Source organism: Anomaloglossus baeobatrachus, chromosome 1 (assembly GCF_048569485.1).
Source record: "Anomaloglossus baeobatrachus isolate aAnoBae1 chromosome 1, aAnoBae1.hap1, whole genome shotgun sequence".
Classification (NCBI taxonomy): domain Eukaryota; kingdom Metazoa; phylum Chordata; class Amphibia; order Anura; family Aromobatidae; genus Anomaloglossus; species Anomaloglossus baeobatrachus.
Genome location: NC_134353.1, coordinates 657556039 through 657572255, shown reverse-complemented (window position 1 = coordinate 657572255; position 16217 = coordinate 657556039). Strand labels below are relative to the sequence as shown.

Genomic DNA, 16217 nt, shown 5'->3' with positions numbered 1-16217 from the left:
AATCACGAGCAGTTCTGTGTGCATATTTCTAATCCCTGCTTAACTGTCCCATCATCTAGTAAAAATTATTTCTAAAGATCCTTTATGAGCTGAAAATGAGCGCAGGGAATAGTCACAATGGCGTTATTTGCCCCTGACTAGTCTGACCTCTTAGCATGTTAACACGCCCATGTGGGCATGATAACATGCTATTCAATGCCCAGCATCATCGGCATGGATGCGTGTACCTGTCTGTTGTCACCGCATCTGATGCTGTGCTTAGGCTCAGTGCGCATGTTCAGACGTCCCTGCACTTCTGGTCATGCGCCCGGCTTCAGTGAGGTCTAGTGCGCATGACCGGAAGTCAGAGGCAGTGACAATGGACAGGTACGCACGTGCATGCCGATGACACTGGGCACTGAATAGCATGTTATCATGCCCACAGGAGTGTGCTAACATGCTAAGAGGGCAGACTAGTTGGGGAAAATAACGCCCTTGCGACTAGTCTCTGCGTTCATTAGGATCTTTAGAAAATCCCTTTATCTATGCGAGTGTATACAGGGATAGTTAGGCAGGGATTAGCAATATACACCCAGAACTGCCCGTAGTACTGGGTGCATAGGGGACCTGACAGGTTTCCCTTGGTGTGTGTGTGCATAGTTTTTAAATAAATGTTATTTTAAATAAAATAGGTCCATCAGTAAAATGTCAGGTTAAAGACATGCAATAGTAGTCACAAGAGTGTTTAAAAAAAAAAAAAAGACTACTTATCTCACATTGCACCTCTTGTAGGCAATCATCATAGCTCGGGAACATCTTCGGGCAGGTGTGAGTCCAGGAGGCTTGTGCGGTCCACACACCCGGGGTCCATAGTAACCCACAATTTAGGTCTCTCTTTGCCAAGGACGATCAACATATTCACATTGAGGTGTCTTACCATGGTCCTGGGCTCTGTTGAGGTGTGTGTTTGGGCTCTTTTTTGGTTGCCAGGAGGTTACATTTTTTATTCTTGGCTGATGCAATTTCCTACTCTTTTGGAAGATCTGTGCGTATAAATCGCGAGACACACGTATGGTCAATGTGGCGTCCGACTTTTTTTCTTGCACCCATAGACTTCTAGTTGCAAGTGTCATTCGATTTGCACACTCCGAGCAGGCTGCAAGTTTTTTCTCATCCTGAATACAGGTGGAAAAGAATCACAGATCTACTCTGCCCCATTGACTAACAGTGCTCCGAGTGGAATGCGAGATTTTCTTGTATTGCACTCCTCTGATTCATACGTTCATGTGAGCGAAGCCTCCGGCTGAGTGTCCACTCTGAGTTTTTGATGAGTTTTTGACACTGTATTTTTGGTGCATCAAAAATGCATCGACTTACAGCTTCAGCAAAGTGGATAGGACTTATAGAAATCTCATGCCAACGGTGCTTCTTTGGAACAGTTTAAACTGACCTGTGGTGCGTGTTTTTAAACTTCAATATGTCAGTTTATCTTGGTGGCACGCTGAGCAATATGTGCAGATTTTTCCCATAGACTTGCATCAGATGCAGAAAAAATTCAGATAAAAAATGAACATGCGTTGTTAGTGTGTTTCTGCTGTGGAAACGTAAAAAAAAATGCATGTAATACCCGTATACATAAATCAATAGATTTTTGGCAAAGCCAAATTCCTGAAAGTATCGAAACAAAACAGTTTTGTTTAAAACATGACCAACAGGAGACAAAAAAACGCAGTGTCAAAAATGCGATAAAATGCATGTACAGTCATGGCCAAAAGTTTTGAGAATGCTACAAATATTAATTTTTACAAAGTCTACTGCTTAAGTTTTTCTAATGGCAATTTGCATATACTCCAGAATGTCATAAAGAGTGATCAGCTTAACAGCAATTACTTGCAAAGTCAATATTGGCTAAGAAAATGAACTTTAACCCCCAAAACACATTTCAACATCATTGCATTCCTGCCTTAAAAGGAGCAGCTAACTTTTTTTAGTGATTGTTGCATTAACACAGGTGTGGGTGTTGATGAGGACAGGACTGGCAAACAATCAGTCATGATTAAGTAAGAATGACACCACTGGACACTTTAAAAAGAGGCTGGTGCTTGGTATCATTGTTTCTCTTCAGTTAACCATGGTTATCTTTAAAGAAACACGCTTAGCCATCATTGCTCTGCACAAAAATGGCCTAACAGGGAAGAGTATCGCAGCTACAAAGATTGCACCTCAGTCAACAATCTATCGCATCATCAAGAACTTCAAGGAGAGAGCTTCCATTGTTGCCAAAAAGGCTCCAGGGCGCCCAAGAAGGACCAGCAAACACCAGGACTGTATCTTAAAACTGTTTCAGCTGCGGGATCGGACTACCAGCAGTGCCGAGCTAGCTCAGCAATGGCAGCAGGCTGGTGTGAGTGCTTCTGCATGCAGTGTGAGGCGGAGACTCCTTGAGCAAGGCCTGGTTTCCACTTCTCTCCAGAAAAAACATCAGGGACCGACTGATATTCTGCAAAATGTACAGGGAGTGGACTGCTGAGGACTGGGGTAAAGTCATTTTTTCAGATGAATCCCCTTTTAGATTGTTTGGGACATCTGGAAAACAGCTTATTAGGAGAAGAAGAGGTGAGCGCTACCACCAGTCTTGTCTCATGCCAACTGTTAAGCATCCTGAAACGATTCATGTGTGGGGTTGCTTCTCAGCCAAGGGAATCGGCTCACTCACAGTCTTGCCTAAAAACACAGCCATGAATAAAGAATGGTACCAGAATGTCCTCCAAGAGCAACTTCTCCCAACTGTCCAACAGCAGTTTGGTGCCCAACAATGCCTTTTCCAGCATGATGGAGCACCTTGCCATAAAGCAAAGGTGATCACTAAATGGCTCATGGAACAAAACAGAGATTTTGAGTCCATGGCCTGGAAACTCCCCAGATCTTAATCCCATTGAGAACTTGTGGGCAATCATCAAGAGACGGGTGGACAAACAAAAACCAACAAATTCTGGCAAAATGCAAGCATTGCTTATGCAAGAATGCACAGCTATCAGTCAGGATTTGGTCCAGAAGTTGATTGAGAGCATGCCAGGGAGAATTGCAGAGGTCCTGAAGAAGAAGGGTCAACACTGCAAATATTGACTTGCTGCATTAACTCATTCTAACTGTCAATATAACCTTTTGGTACTCATAATATGATTGCAATTATATTTCTGTATGTGATGTAAACATCAGACAAACACAATCAAAAACCAGAGGGCAACAGATCATGTGAAAATATAATTTTGGTGTCATTCTCAAAACTTTTGGCCATGACTGTACAAAAACGCAAATAACCTAATTTATATAATAGGTGCAGAAATGCTGCTGAAAATCTACATCAAAAACGCACTAGAAGTTCATCAAGGGAACGGAGACTCACAGTTTGTTTTTGTTTTTCAAATCTGCAGCATGTCAATTTTCTCAACGTTTTTGCAGTGTTTTTGGGAAAAATAATAAAAATGCATCAAAAACTTAGGCAAAAATTATGCAAAAATGAGAGTACGGTATTTTACTTATGATACTAGCACTATTTCTTGTAAAATTTACAGCTTGATATTGATGCAAAATCATAACAAATAGTGTTTTTTTGTTATAGATGTAGATTCAGACATAGGGAATGTGGTGCAGAAGATTCTATAAGAGAAACAGTTCTATTCATCTGAATGAGGATTGCCTGGTGGCAAGCACATAGATTCCTGCAAACCCCATTATGATGAATGGGACAGTTGCAGATACTGCTTCATATATGCTGCATGTGACTAAACCCTAAAAAAAAAAAAGTCTCAGAGTTTGTCCTACAAGACCAAGTTGTTGAAATTGTGGACATTTTGTATCCACTTAAAAAGCACTGTTGGTAAATGAGCATGCACACATCAGTGCATGGACAGACTTTTCATTGAGCCCGTACATCGCTCTGAGAACATAATCTGAGTGATCTTGTCTAATGCCTGATGATTTTGTAATACCCAAACTTCCACCAATCAACAGTATTTTTGAGATGCTAAAATACATCAAAACATTTTTTTGAAGTTTAGCTATCCTCTGACAAACATATGCAAAGTAGACAATAGACTTTGCAATATATTTTAGTCACGTGGAAGAAAAGTAGGCTGCACACAACCACAAAATGAAGGTATTAATAAATCCCATATATTTACCTGATCATCTTCACTCCCAAGGCACAAGTATTCTAAGCATTTTGTCCCATTAAAGGGAGCCTGTTAGAAGGTTTTTCCCATATAAACTGCAGCCACCACCAGCAAGTCCTTACATACAGCATTCTAGAATGCTGTATATACAGTAAGTGCCCAAGGCGATCTGTATAACATAAAAAAGACCTTATATTATACTCACCTGCAGGGTGGTCTAGTCCGATGGGTATTGCTGATCTCGGTCTGGTGCCGCCTCTCTTCTTATGATCGCCTTCCTCTTTCCTAGCTCCTTGTGGATGACACTTCCTACGTCATCCACACAGTGTCCTACATCATGCTTCTGTGCACTTGCACGTCTCTCTGCCCTACTGACGGCAGAGTAAAGTATTGTAGTAGACATATGCGGGCGTTCTTTCACCTTTCTCAACATCTACACATTACATTACTTTTCTCTGCCCTCAGCAAGGTTTTGAAAAAGACTCAATATAACACCTGGATTTATGACTCACTACATGGACACACATCACACCTCCATCAGGCTGACTCCAGATCACTAGCCATCACTTCCACCACATCTCCATTTGTAACAAAACCTTAATTTTATTTCCTTGACTTATCTTTAAGAGGCATCACCCTATCTTTCCAATGCACAATTGTCCTGTTGTAACTTCTAAATGTTGCGCTCTTGTCTCAAGGCCCCTTTACACACTGAGACTTTCTAGCGATCCCACCAGCGATCCCAACCTGGCCGGGATTGCTACAAAGTCTCTGGTGAGTCGCTGGTGAGCTGTCAAACAGGCAAGCCTGGAAAACGACGCAACAGCGATACGGACCTGCAGAACGACCTAGCTAGTCATTGGGGACGTTGTAAAGCAGCTTTTTGAAAGGGAAGTCGCTAACGAAGTCGCTGTAAAGGCCCCTTTACACAGTGAGACTTTCTAGCGATCATGCTGCACAGCGGGAAACAAAGGACCAAAGAATGGTCCTGAGAGATGTGTAGTGATCAGCGACCTCACAGCAGGGGCCAGGTCGCTGATGTGTTTCACACACTGCAATGTCACTGGGGAGGTCGCTATTACGTCACAAAACCGGTGACGTTACAGCGATGTCGTTTGTGATGTTGCAGTGTGTAAAGGGGCCTTCAGTCATTCATTTGTAACCTGCCTGATGAAGGAGCCTTTGTGCCCTGAAAGCTTTAAACATAATTTTTCTGGTTAGACCATAAAAGGTATCACTACATACAAGGAAACAACCTGAATTCTTTAACAATGTAGATAAGATAAGGTTTACATTTGAGGGTGTTCTAATGTGAATGTTCTTCATTTGCAATTTCATTAGGCCATTATTTTGTACAACTGCCATGAATATCTAAGCAGTGAAATGTAATATCTTCTAGGTGTCTAATGGGATGGAAACAGTTAACCTTTTTTGCCTGTCTACATAGAGATTCGAGAAGCCTTCAAGGTGTTTGATCGAGACGGAAATGGATTCATCTCCAAGCAGGAGCTGGGCACAGCAATGAGGTCCCTGGGGTACATGCCCAATGAAGTGGAACTGGAGGTCATTATTCAGAGGCTGGATATGGATGGTAAGGCCTGGGAGCAGTCTCTGTACTTCATCTTTATACTTCACAATGGAACTAAATACTTATTTTATACTTACCTCCAGCATAGGGCACTGTCTCCATATCCTGATCGCAGTGGCTAGCAATCTGACAGCAGTTCCAGTAAATAATCACCTTGTGTGTTTCTTAGACTCCTCTTTGTATGCTTTATAATTTATATATGTCAGGAAATACACTCAAGATTCTTCTGTTGTATGCCACTACATAGGGATATATAAACATATATTGCTCACATACCTCTATTTTAACAAGTAACTCTGCTGCATTTTATACCTTTTACCAAATGGCTCTATCTAAAAAAGCATAGTAGACAATAATATTCAAAAGTTACAAGGAAGGTATTCGGGTACAAAAACTGAGCAAAAGAGCACTAGACCATTGGGTGATGCCCTTTTGGCATATAAGCAAAATAAAAGGAAGGTTGTGTGGAGATACAATATGCATGAAAATATCAGCTGATGCTGCCTCATGGTTGGGGTATAAACTCATCCAGGATAGATGACCAATTTGGATAATATCACGATTTTAGGCTGCGTTGCTGAAATGAAGTGTGAGACTTTTTCATCCCCCTGCCCTTGAACACTTGCTATTCAATTGATTTTTTTTCACTTGATAAAGACGCTAGTCCAATGTTGAAATGCATTGTGGAAATAAAAACTGCTCAACTCCTCTTGGTCCTAAGGATTCTTTATTACAGCAGCACAGCCTAAAATTATATTGTCCAAATTGGGCAAGAAATGTATTCTATCACATACCGCCTCAATGTATGACAAAAGACAATCTCTGACATATATTGTATCACGATAGGGCTCAATAGTTATGTTTAGCATATACACAGATGCATCAGCCAAATATTCCCTTGAGGCCTGCAACACACATCCGTGCCGCTGGCACGTGTTTGTCATTTTTTACACGTGCGCCGGCACGGAGAAACGTTAAGCAATGCTACCCTATTGTAGCAGGCACACACACGTAAAACCACACGGAACGTGTGTCCGTGTGCGTTTGTACGTGTGTGCGTTTTTCAAAGCGCTGACATGTCAGTGTTTTCTCCCGCAGCACGGGTGTAGTGTGGATGCGGTCCCGTGTGACACGTGCCGGACAAAACACACGTGTCAGAGAAAAAAAACAAAACATTTACTTACCTTCTCCAGCCCTCCTGTCTCTGCCGCTGCTGCCTCTTGCTGCCGACCGCCGCTCATTAATCTCATAGAATATTCACTTCACTGCCTGGCAGCAGCAGCAGCAGGGAGACGGGAGGGCTGGAGACCGAAGATCAGCACCACGGACAGCAGCGCGGAGAGCAGGAAGGACCAGGTGAGTATGGTAATTACCGGTTCTACGTGTGCTATCGCGGATAGCACACGTAGAACACACGTGTCCCGCACGTACCAGAGACACGTACTTACCTGCACGCAACACGCAGGGGAAATACGTGTCTCTCGGCACGTGCGTGATTTTCACGTGAATGTGGCAGAGGCCTAAAATATAGTGTGTAGAGATGAGCAAACCCGAGGATCGGTGTTTGTACCAGGTGCAGACTCAACAACAAAAAAAAACAGAGTTCGGGTTCGGATTTCGAGTGCTTTACACATGAAACAACTCAAGCGAGCATAGCTGTGCTCGAGTATGCTCGGTCCTTAACCCAGTGCGAGCCGCTTACAGAGTTTGAACAGCTCGCACTGGGGGTAACAAAAGCGTGCTCGGATGTAGTCTGCACCCCATAAAGTTTATACAAAAGATTATCTGTCTGTAAGAATATTCAATATCCAATATATTTATTTAACAAAACCTTGTCTGGCACCTTTTTCATACACATCAAGATGTTGTCCTCATTAATTTTCTCTCTGTGGCTGATCTAGACTAGTTGAAAAAAAAGAACAAATAAGAAATTGGAATAAGTTTTCAAAATTTTGTCATAATTTTTTTCATTTCTCACTGATATTAATAATAAAAAAAAAAATGTATGCAAATAAACTCACAGGGGTCCATATAACTTCAGAATTACCATAAAAGTCAGATGTTGAATAGCTCCCCATTTAGTTTATGTGCATGAGATTTTTTTATTTTTTTCATTATTGATGGGAATATGAAATTAAAAAACCGATGACAAAATAAAGTTAACTTAGTACACTTTGTCAATGTGTTTTTCAAATAGTTTAGGTCACTAATAGAGCAAAAAAACACTAGGATGAATCTAGTCGATTTAGAAAAGTGTAAATGTTACTCACCTGACCCAGCTCCATCGCTAGACTTTGTTTCTTTTCCATTAGGCCTGCTCTCTGTGTGCTAGACCACGCCCTGTTACTGTGGCCTTTTAAGGTAGACCTTTCACCAATTTAAAGGGGTTCTCCAAAATTGAGATAAGAGGTGTCCCTGGTAAAATTCAAACTGCAGCTTTTCCGAGTCACGTGTCGGTAATAGCTGTAGGCTGAAGATATACAGTGGAGAAAATAAATATTTGATACAGTGCTGATTTTGCAAATTTTATCACCTACAAAGAATGGAGAGGTCTGTAATATTTATCATAGTTGCACTTCAATTATGACAAACAAAGTCCCACCCCCCCAAAAAAAATATAGAAAATCACATTGCATGTTGTTTTTTTGTTTAAGAAGCCCTCCTCTGCACTCATTATCTGTATGAGGGGCTGCTGATAAGCCTTTGGCTTTACCCAGAAATAAACGACATAGGATGATGAAACTTCACATTTATTCCACATACTCTCCACTGATGTCAACACACTTCTTACATTGGTATTCCAAGTTCTGTAAGCCTAGCGAAAAGAAGAATTTTGGTTGTGCCTCAAGCCATTCATCCATAGCAGCCATGGCATCAGAAATGGTGTGCATTTGGTACCCTTGAGGTGTTTCTTCATGTTTGGAAACAGATGATAGTCTAAAGCCTGCTTTACACGTTGCAATTAGTTGTACAATCGCATTTGCGATGTGACACGCCCAGGTTGCATACGGGATCTTATGAGATTGCACGTAGGTCGTTCATTTGCTGTCACACGAGCGTTAGTAGTCTATGTTAAATTGATCAATTTTGTGTGCGATCCTTTAGACCATGTGTTCTGTGACGTATGCATTGGGCACCTTTTTTTTTTTTATTTTTTTTATTTATTGACTTGCCAAGTGTGTGTAATGTGTAGGGATGCGTTTTTACTATGTCATCTGCCATTCAACTCTGCTACATGGCCGCTGACAGCAGACACAGACAGCCATGTAGCAGAGCTGAATGGCAGATGACAGCAGACACAGACAGAGCCGCACTGTCAGAATGAAGTCGGGTGAACTTCACCCGACTTCATTGTCATGCTGCGGCTCTGTCTGTGTCGCGTCCTGATTAGCGGTCACCTGTGAAGGGCTCACCGGTGACCGCTAATCCCCTGAGTGACTGAATTGAGCAGCCCTCTCTCATACTCACCGATCCCCGAACCCCGTCGCGGTGCTGCATGGCATTCACACTGCTCGGCGGCTTTTACTATTTTGAAAAAGCCGGCCGCCCATTAAACAATCTTGTATTCCCTGCTTTCTCCGCCCACCGGCGCCTATGATTGGTTACAGTGAGACACGCCCCCACGCTGAGTGACAGGTGTCACACTGCACCCAATCACAGCAGCTGGTGGGCGTGTCTATACTGTGTAGTGAAATAAATAATTAAATAATTAAAAAAAACGGCGTGCGGTCCCCCCCAATTTTAAAACCAGCCAGATAAAGCCATACGGCTGAAGGCTGGTATTCTCAGGATGGGGAGCTCCACGTTATGGGGAGCCCCCCAGCCTAACAATATCAGCCAACAGCCGCCCAGAATTGCCACATACATTAGATGCGACAGTTCTGGGACTGTACCCGGCTCTTCCCGATTTGCCCTCGTGCGTTGGCAAATCGGGGTAATAAGGAGTTATTGGCAGCCCATAGCTGCCAATAAGTCCTAGATTAATCATGTCAGGCGTCTATGAGACACCTTCCATGATTAATCTGTAGATTACAGTAAATAAACACACACACCCGAAAAAATCATTTATTAGAAATAAAAAACACAAACATATTCCCTGGTTAACCACTTTAATCAGCCCCAAAAAGCCCTCCATGTCCGGCGTAATCCAGGATGGTCCAGCGTCGCTTCCAGCGCTGCTGCATGGAGGTGACCGGAGCTGCAGAATACACCACCGCTCCAGTCACCTCCATGCAGCAAGTGCAGACAGCTGCGCGATCGGCTGAGCTGTCACTGAGTTTACTGGATCCAGCGGTGGCCGCGGGTAACCTCAGTGACAGCTCAGCTGATTGCGCTACTCACCTCAGTTGCTGCGTGGAGGTGAGAGGAGCGGCGGTGAGTAGCGCGATCAGCTGAGCTGTCACTGAGGTTACCCGCTGTCACTGGATCCAGCGGTGGCCGCGGGTAACCTCAGTGACAGATCAGCTGATTGCGCTACTCACCTCAGTTGCTGCGTGGAGGTGAGAGGAGCGGCGGTGAGTAGCGCGATCAGTTGAGCTGTCACTGAGGTTACCCGCTGTCACTGGATCCAGCGGTGGCCGCGGGTAACCTCAGTGACAGCTCAGCTGATCGCGCTACTCACCTCAGTTGCTGCGTGGAGGTGAGAGGAGCGGCGGTGAGTAGCGTGATCAGCTGAGCTGTCACTGAAGTTACCCGCGGCCACCGCTGGATCCAGTGACAGCGGGTAACCTCAGTGACAGCTCAGCTGATCGCTCGGCTGTCTGCACTTGCTGCGTGGAGGTGACAGGAGCGGCGGTGTATTCTGCAGCTCCGGTCACCTCCATGCAGCAGCGCTGGAAGCGACGCTGGAGCATCCTGGATTACGCCGGACATGGAGGGCTTTTTGGGGCTGCTTAAAGTGGTTAACCAGGGTATATGTTTGTGTTTTTTATTTCTAATAAATGATTTTTTCGGGTGTGTGTGTTTATTTACTGTAATCTACAGATTAATCATGGAAGGTGTCTCATAGACGCCTGACATGATTAATCTAGGACTTATTGGCAGCTATGGGCTGCCAATAACTCCTTATTACCCCGATTTGCCAACGCACGAGGGCAAATCGGGAAGAGCCGGGTACAGTCCCAGAACTGTCGCATCTAATGTATGCGGCAATTCTGGGCGGCTGTTGGCTGATATTGTTAGGCTGGGGGCCTCCCCATAACGTGGAGCTCCCCATCCTGAGAATACCAGCCTTCAGCCGTATGGCTTTATCTGGCTGGTTTTAAAATTGGGGGGGACCGCAGGCCGTTTTTTTAAATTATTTAATTATTTATTTCACTACACAGTATAGACACGCCCACCAGCTGCTGTGATTGGGTGCAGTGTGACACCTGTCACTCAGCGTGGGGGCATGTCTCACTGTAACCAATCATAGGCGCCGGTGGGTGGGGAAAGCAGGGAATACGAGATTGTTTAATGGGCGGCCGGCTTTTTCAAAACAGTAAAAGCCGCCGCAGCAGTGTGAATGCCGTGCAGCGCCGGGGATCGGGGATCGGTGAGTATATGAGAGAGGGGGATAGACTGACATGGACAGAGAGTGAGGGACAGAGATAGTGACCGACTGACAGAGATTAGTGAATGACAGACATTGTGAGGCGCTTCAGAATGCAGCATTTCAGCTGCGCTCTGAAGCGGACCTTTTTTAAGCTGCGGTGCAGAGCGCACACCTGCGCACATAGCATCAGACACCAAAATCGTATGAGGGATGTCACACGTTACAATTGACTAGGTTCGTGCAACAAAACGCTCAATTCTAGATAAAGATACGATGTGTTTGCGATCAACGGTTTTGCGTTCAATCCTGATCGCACGTAGATGTCACACGCAGATACCTCACAAACGATGCCGGATGTGCGTCACTTACAACTTGACCCCAACGACGGATTGTGAGATATATTGAAGCGTGTGTAGCGGGCTTTAGGGAGCTAGATCTGTTGAATAAGGTGGGTGGTCAACCAGCTTGAAGCCCAGCTCTGCCAGTTTTGCCGTGCTCGCTTGTGCAGTGTGAGCGTAGGTGTTGTCTTGCAGAAACAAAATTCCTTTGGACAGCTTGCCGCGCCATTTGGCCTTTAGAGCTGGTTTTAATTGGTTAAACACAAGACACTTCCCTCGTAAAAGCGTTCAGGCGAAACAGCTGTTGGGATCGTCCTCCTGCCGCCACTTTTCTCCACTCCTTCAGGTAGTAATCGTTCTCTCATTTCTTTACTTCCTAACCTCTCTTTGGCTCTACGACTAGACTGGGCATTGAGATCTGACCTCCTCCCCTCCCCCCCCCCCCTCTCTCCCCCTTTCCTGATTTTGGCCGCTACTGTGCTGATTGGCACCTCTCGGCTTCACGACTACTTTACACTCTCCTTCCAGTCTCCTCTCCTTGCCCCACGACTAGTCTTCTCTATTTTAGAGATTACTTTGGTTACTCGTATTTTCTCTCTCTTCTGCCCGGTTATACCTCCCCGTATTGGGGTCGGGCTGTATACTGCATTTAACTGTTCACAGTTGTCTTTTCACATTTTCATCTCTTTCTGGGATAATATTCTGGCATTTCTGCCTTCCTCTCCACCTCTCTTTAGCTCCACGACTAGTCTGGGCATAGGGACCTGATTTCTTTCAATTAGCCATTAATGTGCTAATCGGCACCTCTCGGCTTTACGACTATAATTGCCTATTACATTTACCATCTTAGCCTCCTCTCCATTGCCCTACGACTACTCTGTTCTATACTATTCTCTCACACTCTTTTTAACGATTACTGCTTACCTGTTTACTGTTCATTGTTGTTCATCTCTTGACTACATTTAGTTGTGGAGGGAAACCCTGACCATTTACTATCTTGGGGTTCAGGGGCCCATTTTCGGATTTATACATTTCAGTGATACACTATCTATTTTTAAACATCCCCCTTGGGCCCTCCCCCTTCAGGGTTCCTTTACGGCGACGAGTTGGACCTTACATCTTTTCCCTTTTGTGTTCTATATATACTTGCATCCATTATCCCCAGGTGACTTCATTTTTCCTCATTTTTTGTCTTATTTGACATTGTACTATTTATTCTCATGATAAGTTGATATTCTATATCTTTGTATATTTATGTGAATAAAATTTAATACTTTTTGCATTACGTTTTTGTGCCATTTTTCTTCTTTTCTCTTTGTTCATAGTGTGAGCGTAGGTGTTGTCTTGCAGAAACAAAATTCCTTTGGACAGCTTGCCGCGCCATTTGGCCTTCAGAGCTGGTTTTAATTGGTTAAAAATTTCAATGTAATACTCTGCATTGATGGTGGAACCCTTTTGAAGATAGTCCACTAGCAGCACTCCTTCCTTATCCTAGAACACAGATGCCATCACCTTAGTGGCTGATTTCTGCACCCTGAACTTCTTTGGATGAGGAGAACCACTGTGCTTCCACTTGACTGCTCCTTGTTTTCGGGTCATACAAATAAATCCAGGTCTCATCCATTGTGACCAGTCGATCCAGGAATTTATCATCAGTCCGGAAACACTAATGCGGGCGTCACACGGTACGATATATCTGGCGATATGTCGTTGGGGTCACGTCGTTAGTGACGCACATCCGGCATTGTCAGAGATATCGTACTGTGTGACACCTTTGAACGAGCAGAAATACTCACCTTCTAGTTCATCGTTGACACGTCATTCATTTTCATAATATCGTCCATCCTTCTGTGCTCCGGTTTTTCGTCGCTCCCGTGGCAGCACACATCGCTCCGTGTGACACCCCGGGAGCGACAAACACAGCTTACCTGCGTCCCGCCGCCAATGCGGAAGGAAGGAGGTGGGCGGCATGTTTATGTTCCGCTCATTTCCGCCCTTCCGCTTCTATTGGCCGGCTGCCATGTGACGTCGCTGTGACGCCGAACGTCCCTCTCCCTTCAGGAAGAGGATGTTTGCCGCCCACAGCGACGTCGCCCGGGAGGTAAGTACGTGAGACGGGGGTTAACGACTTTGTGCGACATGGGCAACGAATTGCCCGTGATGCACAAACGACGGGGTCGGTTGCGATCGCTTATGCGATCGCACGATTTATCGTCCAGTGTGACGACCGCATAACAAATTGACCGGGACATTTTCACTCGCATGCTTCTCTGATCTGTTGTCAAACATTTGGGGAACCACTTTGCAGATAGATTCATGTCCAAATGTTCATGGATAATGACACAAACATGTTCACGGGAAATTACCATGATGTCTGCTATTGCTTAAGCTGAAATTCGTCCATTTTCCAGTATGATATTGTGCACAGCATCGACGATCTCCAGAACAGGAACCACTCTCAGTCGTCCACGATGTTCCTCATCGTTGATGCGGAAGTAGCACGTTTTAAATTTGTCAACCCAGTTCTTAACTGTGGAATATGAAGGGCATTGATCCCCCAATGTCTGCGACATATCACCATGAATATACTTTGCGAACTTTCCTTGCAACAAGAATTTAATCACTCCTCTGCTCTCAGTTGCTGTGAATATTGCAATAGACTCTGCCATTTTGTTTTCCTGTATGCGTAGAACACTTTTGCTATAAGCAAACACAAAATTTTGAAAACATATTTTAAACACATAAGGGTTTTATGTGATGTAACACTCATTACCATAGAAACAAAAGTATCACAAGGTCAAAGACTTATCAACAGCCCCTCGTATTAATTGCACCTGTTTGAACTTTTGACCTGTATAAAAGACACCTGTCCACACACTAAATCAATCACACTCCAACCTCTCCACCATGGCCAAGACAAAAGTGCTGTCCAAGGACACTAGGGACACAATTGTAGACCTGCCCAAGGCTGGGATGGGTTACAGGACAAAAGGCAAGCAGCTTGGTGAGAAAGCAACAATTGTTGACACAATTATTAGAAAATGGAAGATAGACAGAATAACTGGGGCTCAATGCAAGAGCTTGCCTCATGGGGTAAGGATGATTATGAGAAAGGTCAGAAAGCCCAGAACTACATGAGAGGACCTAAAGAGATCTGGGACCACGGTCTCAAAAATTACTGTTAGTAACACACTACCCCGTCATGGTTTAAAATCCTGCAGGGCACGCAAGGTCCCCTTGATCACACCAGCACATGTCTAGGCCTGTTTGAAGCTCACCATCTGAATGATGCCAAGGAGGCATGGTAGAAGACCATGTGGTCAGGTGAGACCAAAATAAAACCTTTTGGTATCATCTCCACTCTCCGTGTTTGGAGGAAAAAGGATTAGTACAACCACAAGAATACTGTCCCAACTGTGCAGCATGTGGATGAAACATCATACTTTTGAGGGTTTTTTCTGTAAAGGAGACAGGACGACTGCACAGTATTGAAGGGGGAGTGGATAGGGTCAGGTATCTTGAGATTTTGGCCAACAACCTCCTTCTCTCAGTAAGAGCACTGAAGATGGGTTGTGTCTGGGTCTTCCAGTATGACAATGACCGAAAATACACAGCCAGGACAAGTAATGAGTGTCTCCGTAAGAAGCATTTCAAGGTCCTGGAGTGACCTAGCCAGTGTCCAGACGTGAATCTAATAGAAAATCTTTGGACGGAGCTGAGGCTCAATGTTGCCTAGTGACAGCCGCAAAACCTGAAAAATCTGGGGAAGATTTGTATGGAGGAGTGGGCCAAAATCCCTACTGCAGTGTGTGCAAACTTGATCAAGAACTACAGGAAATGTCTGACCTCTGTAATTGCAAATAAAGGTTTGTGTATCAAATAATTAAGTTTTGTTTTGCTATTGTATCAAATACTTATTTCATGCAATAAAATACAAATTAATTATTTAAAAACCATACAATATGATTTTCTGAATTGTTATGGGGGGATCTGTGTCACAGTTGAAGTATACATACGTTAAAAATAACAGACCTCTCCATTCTTTGTAGGTGGGAAAACTTGCAAAATTAGCAGTGTAACAAATACTTATTTTCCCCACTGTATATCTCCCATGACCTTGTTAATTGACAAGAAGTGTATCAAACATACCTCAGTCAGCAACTGGGAGCAGAGTCTGCTGTCATATGTACAGTTGAAACCAGAAGTGTACACACACTATCTAAAAATACAAATACAGTTAGGTCCAGAAATATTTGGACAGTGACACAATTTTCGCGAGTTGGGCTCTGCATGCCACCACATTGGATTTGAAATGAAACCTCTACAACAGGATTCAAGTGCAGATTGTAACGTTTAATTTGAAGGTTTGAACAAAAATATCTGATAGAAATTGTAGGAATTGTACACATTTCTTTACAAACACTCCACATTTTAGGAGGTCAAAAGTAATTGGACAAATAAACCAAACCCAAACAAAATATTTTTATTTTCAATATTTTGTTGTGAATCCTTTGGTGGCAATCACTGCCTTAAGTCTGGAACCCATGGACATCACCAAACGCTGGGTTTCCTCCTTCTTAATGCTTTGCCAGGCCTTTACAGCC

The 16217-nt window shown here is 43.9% G+C and overlaps 1 protein-coding gene across 1 annotated transcript in view; it reads left to right on the top strand.

Annotated features, from left to right (window-relative positions):
* The window catches only part of CABP7 (calcium binding protein 7), a 356261-nt gene that overhangs the window by 208395 nt on the left and 131649 nt on the right, over positions 1-16217 (top strand). The window contains exon 2 of the mRNA XM_075319971.1: positions 5602-5745. Coding sequence (XP_075176086.1) covers positions 5602-5745 — 144 coding nt within the window. The remainder of the gene's footprint in view (positions 1-5601; positions 5746-16217) is intronic.